This window comes from Festucalex cinctus, chromosome 15 (genome assembly GCF_051991245.1).
Source record: "Festucalex cinctus isolate MCC-2025b chromosome 15, RoL_Fcin_1.0, whole genome shotgun sequence".
NCBI classification, from domain to species: domain Eukaryota; kingdom Metazoa; phylum Chordata; class Actinopteri; order Syngnathiformes; family Syngnathidae; genus Festucalex; species Festucalex cinctus.
In genome coordinates this window covers 5,212,501-5,225,494 of record NC_135425.1, presented here as the reverse complement: position 1 = coordinate 5,225,494, position 12,994 = coordinate 5,212,501, and the positions used below count along the sequence as shown (strand labels likewise).

General features: G+C 37.4%; 1 protein-coding gene across 7 annotated transcripts in view; it reads left to right on the top strand.

The window, feature by feature from the left end:
* The window catches only part of sptan1 (spectrin alpha, non-erythrocytic 1), a 307,457-nt gene that overhangs the window by 83,019 nt on the left and 211,444 nt on the right, over positions 1-12,994 (top strand). For all 7 annotated transcript variants that reach the window (XM_077498154.1, XM_077498152.1, XM_077498151.1 and 4 more), the window contains exons 12-13: positions 2,625-2,702; positions 3,027-3,182. In XM_077498154.1, coding sequence (XP_077354280.1) covers positions 2,625-2,702; positions 3,027-3,182 — 234 coding nt within the window. The remainder of the gene's footprint in view (positions 1-2,624; positions 2,703-3,026; positions 3,183-12,994) is intronic.

The window sequence follows — 12,994 nt, the reverse complement described above, 5'->3', positions numbered from 1 at the left end:
TATATGATAAAATTCAGTTATACATATAGCGCCATCTAGTGGTAACAATAAATGTCATACTTTACGATTTTAGCTACTGTGCTGAGCTCGTTGAAGGGATCCAGTTGAAAATTGGTCAGAAAAGCCTTAAGATGTTGATCATGCCCCACACCGAATATTGTAACTTTTCGCCAAAGGGCGTGGCCGCTACGGTGACGCAAAGTCTGAAGATTTTTCGTGAAAATAAAAGCTGCATTAACTTGACCGAGATGATCCTATCTTCTCAAAATTTCACACATTTGATGAGAGTCCAGCCCTAAAGACATCTACGAACTTATATTTCATCTAACTGATAGCGCCACCTAGTGGCAATTTTTTTTCTTACGAATTTTCTTGTACGTTTTTCTCCAAACACGTTAACTGGACCTACCTCATATTTGCTCAGAAGAGGGTTTCGGCCTTCATGATGTCACAACACGAAGTTTGTGAGTTTTCGCGAATTGCTGAGGGCGTGGCTAAGCGCTGTTCGCCAAGAAAACAACGCCAGTTTTGAGTGTCTAAACATGCACAGAAACTCATGAAACTTGGCACACACATCTGGCCTGGTAAAATGAGCAATATTTTATTGTTGATTGTGCTATTTTTACAAAAATGACTCAATAGCGCCCCCTAGAAATTTTTAACGAAGCAGTCCCGGTTGTACGTTTAAGCAAGAACGACGAATATTTTTAAGTGTATGAGGGAGCCCAAGACCTACAAAAAAAGTCTCTTGGACCCATATGCTAAAATGAACAGGAAGTGAGCTACGAATTTTTGAATGTCCCATTTTTGACGATTTTTGCACAATTACAGGGGGCAGACTTTTGCCCACTTCTCCTACACGTTTCATCCGACTGAGTTAAGACTTGACCTGGACCATGTCAAGACCTGAGCCAACGACGGGGGGAAAAAAATCTTGACTTTTCGAAATACTATATGATGAAGGCGGGGCATCAAACTTTGTGTTTCGCACTGAAAAAGGATATGCTTAATAACTTTCCGGTACATGCTCCAAAAAATCCCAAACTTGACATGTATGTTTATAGTCGAGGCCTGAAGCTATCTCTATGACAACATTCAGTTATATATGCAGCGCCACCTAGCCCTTGAGGCATGAAAAAAAAAAAAAAAACCCACTTACGGTATTTTTACAAAAATTGTAAACACGTTTCGCAATGAAAAAGGATATTATTGATAACTCCCCGGTACATGCTCCAAAAATCCCAAACTTGACATGTATGTTTATCATCAAGGCCTGAAGGTATCTCTGTGACAACATTCAGTTATATATGCAGCGCCACCTAGCCCTTGAGGCAGAAAAAAAAATACCCCACTTACGGTATTTTGAAACATGTTAACAGTTTTATTTATTTTTGATAGCCTCTCTGGACGTTAAAAACAGTATCGTGAATGAAGGATATGCTGAATAACTCCCCGGTACATGCTTCAAAAAATCCCAAACTTGACATGTATATTTATAGTCAAGGCCTGAAGGTATCTCTATGACAAAATTCAGTTCTAAATACTGCGCCACCAAAAATCCTCACTTACTGTATTTTGAACAAAATTAGTGAACTCGTAAGTGTTATAACTAAGTCATTTATGAATATTCTTTTACTTTCCACTACTCAAGATGTTCACTGGTATCAGACCGATCCAAACATCTGTACTTTTATTATTCAGTTTCATTTTTTTTTTGATCTCCTCTATGAACAATAAAAATAACATTGTGCAATGAGTACAAGTGATGATGGGTATATATACTCTTGTAAAAAAAAAAAAAAAAAAGTCAGGTCAACTCATTCCCTAAAAATAAAAAAGGAAGCTGATTTTTGCAGATCTTGCCAATCACCAAAACACATTGAGCTTGTCACACACATCACACCTGGCAAAAAAAATTCACATGTAAAGGTTTATCATGCCATGTTCAAAGAAATTTTGCTCCTAATATGACAGTACCCCAATGTGCGAGTACCCCAACGTGCAAGTACCCCAACGTGCAAGTACCCCAACGTGGCTCGGGCTGCGAGGGCCCTTTATAGCTGCTTGCAGCTCTAGTTTAATTTAACTTTGCAAATTGAACTGAATGAGTGATTTTAATGGCCTCCTCGCCTGTAAACTCATAGCCTATTTTTTTTCTGTCAACAGAGGGTTCACCCCAACAAAATGAATGTTTTCGTCTGTCTGATTACATTGTTTTTAAAAAATAAATCAATGTTCAAGCAGTTACTCAGTACTTGAGTATTCTTTTCAGCGAATACTTTTTTACTTCTACTTGAGTTAATTTTTTAATGACTACTTTTTACTTTTACTTGAGTAATATTATTTTGAAAGAACGTTCTCTTACTTGAGCACAATTTTTGGCTACTCTTCCCGCCTCTGGACAATACAACTCAATCATTAACGACATGCCCTGTTTGGCTGTGACACGTCTGTCGGGCCAAAATCTGGCTATTTTCTTGTAGTCTGACCAAGGCATTAGTCAATTGATGGCCATCGGGCCACTGTTTATATATAGTGACACCAGTCCTGCAACTTCTCTGACTCACCTGGTATGTATATTATTCATTTGTATCTCTTTGTGCCTCTCTTTCTACTTCTTCAAGGCTTTAGATGAATTTGCAACAAAACTTATACAGAACAACCATTATGCCTATGAAGATGTGGCTACCCGCAGAGATGCAGTGAGAACAATTTTTATTTTATTTTTTGTTTTTACTGGTTAATAGGGATGGGACGAGACCTTGTAATATGAGATACGCCACGAGATTTCTCACATTTTATATGCCTTGAAATATCATCCTGTAACACAAGTGACTCTCTTTGTTTGTTGACATTTGCACCTCAGAACTAGATCGTAAATTTTCTTGCAGTCTGCTCATTACAAGGCAAACATTTTGATTTTTGAAAACTGGAAAATGTATATTTTGGGATTTGTGTCTCCTCCCATGCCTACTGGTTAATGTTATAACAATGATTCTATGTTTGTTTTTAATCGAATATTTTAGCTTCTCAGTCGCCGAAATGCGCTACATGAACGCGCTCAGTCTCGGCGTTGTGCCTTGGAGGATTCTTTCCACCTGCAGCAGTTCTTCAGGGATTCTGATGAGCTGAAGAGCTGGATCAATGAGAAGATGAAGACTGCTAGTGATGAAGCTTACAAGGTAACAATTGGAAGTTTACTTTGAAAGTACAATTGAAAGAAACAAACTTGACTCAGATCTGCCAAAGAGGAATGGGCATCTGATTATTAACTTTAAAATTGGTTTCCATTATAACACAGTGAAATTCTCATTCAGGAGACAAGGCAAGTTTATTTGTATAGCACATTTCATATATAAGGCGACTCAATGTGCTTTACACAAGGAAAGACAACACATAAGCATCAACAAACACTAGTTTTACCATTCAGAGGAAGAAGAGAAAATAAAAGTAGGTTACAAAATGTACTAAAAGAACATAGTGACAATATTAAAATATTATTCAGCAAACTTTAAAAAGATTTAGCCTAAGGAAGTTTAAAATAATAATAAAAATAATAATTAAAAAAAAAAAAAAAAAACTTGATCAACTAGATTAGATGCAATTTCTGGAGAAATTGCGTGGGAATGCTGAAAGCTGAATGCTAAGATTTGAATGCATGTGGAATGATTATGACATAAATGGAGAGGGAACTTATGACCTCCAAGTTACTGGGCAATGCACTTTACCATCTATGCCACCAAGCAGTATCAGACACCTGGTAATGATGATCATCATCGACTCTAAATTCTGTTATCCCTAAATGTCCTTTAAGCCCTTTAATGACTGTCGCTAGCGTTGCGCTAACAGGAAGTTAGAAAATGCTCACAGGAAGTCAGCAGCGACTTTGGGAGTCATTTTCTTTCAAATAACAAATATCCACCCACAAACCTTGTGGGGACACATACCCACAGATAAGATAACACTACGCAAAGGCACAAATTCTTCCCAATGTGTGAAAAACTAGTTATTTTAATAGAATTCAATCGCAGCTTTCTTCTGTACTCTTAAGCGTGTAACCCAATGGATGCACGGCACCACACTGCCCCCAAGAGGCTAAAACGCACCAAAACAGTCAGTATTTGTTCTAATCCAGTGGTCCCCAACCAGCGGGCCCGGACCTGTACCGAGCTGTGGGCCACCTTGGACCGGGCCGTGGCGAGTCGCACAGTTGAAAAAATAAATAAATAAATAAAATAAAAAGTACTGTGCTTCCGGTTAATTGATTAGCCCAGGATTAAAAAAAATTATTTTGAAAAGTGACCGGATTCTCGCTGTTTATGAGGGACTCGTGACGCATGTCAAGAAGCTAATTCGACCTCAAAAAATGCATATCGGTCGGTCCCTAATTATTATTATTATTATTATTATTATTATTATTATTATAATTATTATTATTATTATTAGGGCCCGAGCAACTACTGCTGCGAGGCCTCTTGTTTTTCTTTTGAATTCTTCTTCTTCTTTTTCTTCTTCTTCTTCCTCCTCTTCTTCCTCCTCCTCCGTCTCCTCCTCCGTAAAAGATCGCGTTTTTGGGGACCTAAACATTCACAAAAACTCACCAAACACTTTGCACACTCTTCGGGACCGGCGGAAAATTTATTATTATGAAGTTGCCATAACAAGGTGGCTCGATAGCGCCCCCCTAGGGTCGAAAAATATACAGTGGTACCTCTACTTACGAACATCCCTTCATACAACATTTTCAAGTTAAGAAACTCCTCAACGGGAAAATATTGCCTCTTGTTACGAAAGAAGTTTCAGGATATGAAAGGTAAAAATACAGTATGGGCTGCTACTCACAGCTCCCAGAGTTTACTGAACGCAACATACTTAGAGCTGCTCGACCATTGGCTATGACTGGCATCTTCCTGGCATTCCATTGGCTAAGAGGGACCTGTACCGTATGTGACCATAGATACATAATAGATATGTGTCTATGTAGTTTCCTCGTCATTCGCCCCTGGACCCATGAGGTGTTTAGTTTTACATAAATGTATTAACTAACAGCCCGACGAATTTGTGCAAAAATTCAAACAATTGGTGATTGATGAAGGCTACGTTGCACAGTAAGTTTTTAATTGCGACGTTAAGCTCTCATTATAGTTTTTAATTTTTTTTTTAAATTAGAGCAAGCATTGAATTCGCGGGACATGGCTCCAATTTTCGGGATGATGTGTGTTTACATTCTACGCGGGACAGTTGGTCCACCCAAGTTGAGCGATACAAGTCGCTCTGGCTGAGGGCGCCGCAAAATTAGCTGGAGGCGGCCGCTCCCTCATTTTGAACGAAGGGTTGTACAAAGGTCATAGGGGCCCAAAGACCATGCCGGGTCTATGTGAAAAGTAAATAAATAAAAAATAAATAAATATATATATATATATTATATATATATATATATATATATATATATATATATATATATATATATATTTATATTTATATTTATATTAATGGTGTAAATCTCTCCAATCAAGACGATTCGATACGCATGTCGATACATGGGGTGCGATCCGATACAAGGACGATTCGATTTTAGAATGAAACGATTCGGTTCGGTTCGATTCAGTCGGATTACGAATCGATTCGGTTCGATTCGGTGTAGCGGCGCAATGATTATTTGAAAACTCAACAATTAGTTAATTGTCAAATTAATTTACAATTATTTTGTTACTCCATTAAAGGTTTGAATATCTTGTTTCATTTAAAATGATCAAAATCTTGTAACTTTCACAATTTACATGCATCTGCCTAATAAAATACTCCACTCATAAGTTGTAACTACTAATTAATATATTTTTCAAAGTGCCACCTTACTACATGTAAACTAATTAACTTAAAACAATTACAATTAGGGCTGCCACAAACGACTATTTTGCTAGTCGACTAGTAACAACAGTAGTCGCGATTAGTCGACTAATCAGATCGGATCGTCAGCCTCTTTAAATAATTTTTTTTCTCTCTTTTTTTCCCCTCAGAGAACCCCAAAAACTGAAACACATTCTGATTATGTGTTCATTTTCATTTCAGGGATATAATTATATATACATAAAATCTGTTTAACTAAGGATGTAGCCAATTTTACCAAGGTGGCCAGCATTTTTTTTTTATTATTTTGACGACTTCGGCCAATATTTTTAAGGGGCTGACAAGCAAGCAGCTACTCTTATATAACCATCATTAGCATATAGCTTGAATTTGTTAAGATATATATACAAGTTAGTAATAAAGATGGTGACAGATGAAAGGTAACAGACTAACAGTACATTCAACTTTTATTAAAGTGCAGTTTGTACCATCGGCGTCGCCAGACAGATTTCACTGGGGCACGTGCCCCGTTATTGATCTGCAGTGCCCCAGTGAAAATTTCACCAAATTAAAAAAAAAAAAAAAAAAAAAAAAAGATCTCTTCAGAGTTTTACGTCTCCGTCGCATAGCCTGCTGCAGCGCACATACTATTTAGTATATAATTCGTTGCTACTGTATGTATTCACTCCACATCAACAATGCGCACATGGCTAATTAATATGGTAATTTATTCACGTCATGAGAGAAAGAGAGCGAGGGAGGGAGGGGCAGGCCATGAGAATCACTGCTTGAGTTTGTCAACGTTAGCACACAGCAACTTGTTACGGTAAAATATTTTGATTTTGATTTGACTCGAACTGTAACACCAAGTTGGATATCAGAAAGTTTTTCGGCCGCAGCAGGGAGAAAGCAGCGAGGAATGAGAGAGGTAAGTGAAGTCCTGGCTTGCTGCTAGGCAACATGAGTCTGTCTTAAGTTAATGCCTAGTTAGCTAACGTTGTTCCTTGTATCAAAACAATATTGATTTCCAGTGTTTCCAGCATGAAACATAATGTTGATTATGGTCTGCTGGTTCTGGTCTGGACCTCTGCATCAATGATGATTTTGAGGCTTGGCGTGAACGCAAGCTTGACACTTCCTTTTGACATTTTGGCTTGCATTATCAACGTTTTTATTGAAATTGCATATTTTCTACCACCTTTATCATAACGCCACCCCAAAAGTATACTAAATAGCTAATTTAGGACGCGAAGAAACCACAATAAATCGTGGCGAGTAGCTAGCTGTTAGTGTTAGCATCGGGTGCCTGGCTGGCATAGTGACAGCTGTTCCTTGGCTCTCTTGCGTTTCATATTGTGGACCTAGGCTAGACCTTTGTAATCCACTCTCCCTATTTAAACGAAGGGATTGTGCCTTAAATTGGACTTAATGTATTTTTCATTATTAAAAATAAATAAATAGAACTTTGCCTTCATTTATAATTATTTTATGAAACAATAGCTTTTAAAAAAAAAATTAAAAAAAATAATAAAACATTCAAAATGTCCAGTATGGCCATTTGGATTTTAGAAACCAAAACTTCAAGTGCAATAGAACGTAAGATACCTTGTTATTTTATACATGGAGGATGTGTAAAATAATTATGTATCTTCCCTTATTTTGCACTTAAAGTTGTATTCCTAAATCCTAATGGCCATGTTATACATTTTGAGTTTGTATATTAATAATTGTAATAATAATAATGATAATGATAATGATAATAATAAAAATAATAATAATAATAATAATAATAATAATAATAATAATAATAATGGGCAAAAACTTTTTATAAAAATAAATTAAGACAAAGTTGTATTCATATGATTATTTATTATTATTATTATTTTCTTTTAAACAATACGATCCGTGACTTTTGTAATCCGTTGCACCACTAGTTGTTCAGGTACAAAAACTATGTGGTGATCAACAAAAAAAATGAATTGCAGAATGTCCAAGATTAGATCACTGACGGTGAGGCAACAATTTCAAATTTCGTTAAACATCTGAAGTTGCTCAAAGAACAGTACGTAATAATGTCAGTTGTTTATTGTCTAATTATCGTTGGTCGCTGTGTAATTAATGAGGCTGTGATCTCACTGGTAATACAATGCAAACACAGCAATCTGATGCACCACTCTGGGTTCACTCCCTGACCTCCTACTTTAATGGTCGTCTGAACTAAATATAATCTACGATGTTGTTAAAAAGACTCGAAAGGACTTGAAACTCAAAGTGTAGGACTTGTGACTCGCTTGAAACTTGTCGGTCTTTACTCGGGACTTGACTCGTGACTTGTCGGTCTTGACTTGGGCCTTGACTCGGGACTTGAGGGCAAAGACTTGAGACTTACTTGTGACCTGCAAAACAATGACTTACTCCCACCTCTGCCTTCTACCATGGAAAAAAAAACCAGAGATGTAGGGGTGCTTTATTTTATTTTATTTTATTTTATTTTTTACTTTTGGAAATGTTCAGTTTGCAGATGTTTAATGAAATGAATATTTCTCTCTCGTGAATTATTTGTGCCCCAGTACAGTATTAAGTCTAGTGACGCCCCTGGTTTGTACCAGAATTCCTTGTGCAATCCAAAAAAAGATAATTATGCCGATAGTACATTTGAACTTTTAGCTCAATTACTGTTGCCTTTAACATTTATAACAACAAATGTTGAGTGCATTTGAAACTAAAACTAAATAGCAATTAGTAATATGAATACAACAAACATGTAAACAATATAAAAAATACTTTTGAGGCATGCACGTTGATGGCTTCATAATAAAGCTCTCCAATGAAGTGGAACGGAGTCTTTTAGCACTGTAACGTAGCGTTAAGACATCGTTGCCACATTTACTATTTAGCCATAACATTGCTGTGTTACAGGCCAAGCCTGGCACTTTAAGTGCTGTAATGCCGCATTTTGGCGCAGGAGGGCGGTGTTGTTTAGGAAAGAGAAGGAGAGCGGAAGACCTTGCATGTGCCACCGTCTGTCGTTGAGGAGCGCTAAAATAAGTTTGTGTGAAACAACTAAAACGTGAATCTGCCTGCTCAGTCGCCATACCTTTGGTTAGGAGGTCCCTGGGCAGGAGAAGAGGACTTAAAAGCTGTAACCAACGTGGGCACGTTTTATCACACAGTGTGTGCTAAATGAACGTCCACGTTAGCACTTAGCTACGCTAACCATCCAAATAACTTACAGTGGCTGAGATGACTGTCCCTCGCCGTCAGAAGGATTCGACAAAAGGTGCTTCCGTCTCAACTGCCGTGAGAGGCAATTTCTGTCTTGCATATTTTACATTGAACATTATTCGCTTTAAGGTTCCCAAACCTTCGAAGTCCGATGTCGGTTAGCCATGAGAGCATACTGTGTACAGCTGGTGTTGACGTCATGTCTGACCCGGATTAATGCTACTGCGCATGTGCGTCTAGTAAGAGCAGGCAGGAGGACGAGTGGCAGGCAGTCAAACGAGCGATTGAGGCAGTTTTGGAAGAGAAAACAAATATAAAGCTGATATATATTATGTAAAACTGACTAGTCGACTGTTTAAATTAGCCGTCGACGGCGTCACGACTAGTCGACTCTTCTTGGCAGCCCTAATTACAATTCGATAGATAGATAGATAGATACAGGACTGTCTCAGAAAATTAGAATATTGTGATAAAGTCCTTTATTTTCTGCAATGCAATTAAATAAGCAAAAATGCCATACATTCTGGATTCATTACAAATCAACTGAAATATTGCAAGCCTTTTATTGTTTTAATGTTGATGATGACATTTTTTGTACTTGGTCTGAGGAAATATTCTAATTTTTTTTTTAGATAGGATATTTGAGTTTTCTAAAGCTGTAAGCCATAATCAGCAATATTAAAATAATAAAAAGCTTGCAATATTTCAGTTGATTTGTAATGAATCCAGAATTTATGGCATTTTTGCTTATTTAATTGCATTACAGAAAATAAAGGACTTTATCACAATATTATAATTTTCTGAGACAGTCCTATTAGATAGATAGATAGATAGTTTATTAATCTGCACCAAATCTGCATTTAGAGCTTCTCCCACACTTATTTTATACTTATTAGGACAAACAAGAAAATAGCCGGAGCGTATCGCCGTCGAAGCGGCTTTCCCGCAGTGTAGAGGTCGCTTCCTGGGAGCGGCTTTCCCGCAGCTTCCCCCGGAGGCGGAGGCATCGCGAATGTCTGTCGAATATCGAATATCCAACCTAAAACTAACTTCACCGCAGTCTACAGCATGAGCCCATGTTATTTTTTTATGTCCGTGCTGTATCAGCATGCGAATCCACCTCTGACTGTGCTCCTGTTTTTAAGCTTCGAGCCAGGACAGCATGATAGCATTTTCATTTCGTTCTCTTAACTCAAGAGTTATTGTTGACATGTACACACACTAGCATCGGTTAGCATGTTTACAGCGAGGGAATTGAATGACGCACCCTTCCGTCGTCAGCACAGATATAGATACTACTGGAGTATTTGTGTATTTATGCTGATTATGAATTTTTTTTGACTTGGTCGAAGGAAATATTCTAATATTTTGAGATAGGATATTTGAGTTTTCTTAAACTGTAAGCCATAATCAGCAATATTAAAATAAAATAATAAAAGGCTTGCAATATTTCAGTTGATTTGTAATGAATCCAGAATTTATGGCATTTTTGCTTATTTAATTGCATTACAGAAAATAAAGGACTTTATCACAATATTATAATTTTCTGAGACAGTCCTATTAGATAGATAGATAGATAGATAGATAGTTTATTAATCTACACCAGCACCAAATCTGCATTTTGAGCTTCTCCCACACTTATTTTATACTTATTAGGACAAACAAGAAAATAGCCGGAGCGTATCGCCGTCGAAGCGGCTTTCCCGCAGTGTAGAGGTGGCTTCCTGGGAGCGGCTTTCCCGCAGCTTCCCCCGGAGGCGGAGGCATCGCGAATGTCTGTCGAATATCGACTATCCAACCTAAAACTAACTTCACCGCAGTCTTCAGCATGAGCCCATGTTATTTTTTTATGTCCGTGCTGTATCAGCATGCGAATCCACCTCTGACTGTGCTCCTGTTTTTAAGCTTCGAGCCAGGACAGCATGATAGCATTTTCATTTCGTTCTCTTAACTCAAGAGTTATTGTTGACATGTACACCCACTAGCATCGGTTAGCATGTTTACAGCGAGGGAATTGAATCACGCACTCTTCCGTCGTCAGCACAGATATAGATGCTACTGGAGTATTTGTGTATTTATGCTGATTATGACATTTTTTGGACTTGGTCTAAGGAAATATTCTAATATTTTGAGATAGGATATTTGAGTTTTCTTAAACTGTAAGCCATAATCAGCAATATTAAAATAAAATAATAAAAGGCTTGCAATATTTCAGTTGATTTGTAATGAATCCAGGATGTATGGCATTTTTGCTTATTTAATTGCATTACAGAAAATAAAGGACTTTATCACAGTATTCTAATTTTCTGAGACAGTCCTATAGATAGATAGATAGCTAATTAATCCTATACACAAGCACCAAATCTACATTCAGAGCTTCTCCCACACTTATTTTATACTTATTAGGACAAACAAGAAAATACCCGGGAGCCCGGAGCGTATCGCCGTCGAAGCGACTTTCCCGCAGTGTAGAGGCGGCTTCCTGGGAGCGGCTTTCCCGCAGCTTCCCCCGGAGGCCGAGGCATCACTAACTTCGCTGCAGTCTTCAGCATGAGCCCATGTTATTTTTTACGTCCGTGCTGTACCAGCATGCGAATCCACCTCTGACCATGCTCTTTCTTTTTTAAGCTTTGAGCCAAGACAGCATGATAGCATTTTCATTTCATTCTTGTTACTCAAGAGTTTTTGTCATGTACGCACGCTAGCATCGGTTAGCATGTTTACAGCGAGGGAATTTAATGACGCGCCCCTCCCTCGTCAGCACAGATATAGGGGTGTGTGTGTGTGTGTGTGTGTGTGTGTGTGTATGTATATATATATATATATATATATATATATATATATATATATATATATATATATATATATATATATGTATATATATATATGTATATGTATATATATATATGTATATGTATATATATATATATATATATGTATATATATATATATATATATGTATATATATATATATATATATGTATATATATTAGGGGTGTCACGATTCGCCAACTCCACGATTCGATTTAAATTTCGATTTTGGGGTCACGATTCGATTTTTTTTTCGATTTTTTTTTTTTTTTTTTTTTCCGCTCCCCCACTTTATAACACAGAGGCATATGCTTCTGTAGGCTAAGGCTAGTCTATGATCATTGGTTCTATTCATTGTACAGTAAATCTTATTTCAAAAGATCGGCTACATATAGGTGATGCAATTTCCATATTATTTTTGTGTAAATTTATGTAATATATGATAATTGACATTAGGCAGGAATGATCAAATTCAAAGAATTTATTTACAATATAAAGTTAACCGTCTTGTTCTTACTGAAGTGTAAAATAAAAAATAAAAAAACAAAAACAAAAAGTCACAGTGGGTGCCTGCCATCTATTGACTGTTTTTGGTTACAACAGTGTGCTGTGCGTTCCTCTTAAAATAATGTGCAATGTGCAACAACAAAAAAAAATATATTGTATCCAAAGTCATGGAACAAATACAGCCTGAACAAACTATATCCCAACATTTACAGTTGCTGGGCATACTGTAGCGTGGTTCAAGTACACTAATTAAATGTTTGAATCCAGCGTTTTCCAAGGCTGCAGGTCTGCTGCTATAAATAGACCTATGGATCTGGCGTTTCGCGCGAGCTGAAGTGTGTGGAAGTTTCACTGTAAATGAGGATGAAATAGTTGGTTGGACCGTTGTTTTCCCACTTCTAGTTGAATTTGATAAATCTAAATCTTTGTGATGCCTGCGTAAATGTCCCGTCATGTTTGTCGTGTTTCCCGTTGTTACGGCTGGCGGCTCGGGCCCGCCGTAACAACGGGAAACGCTCCCCTAGTATGTATGTGTGTGTTTGTGTCGGCTGGTGCCCGTATAATGGTACTTCAGTTTGAATGCGCCAGCGCGACACTCTGATTG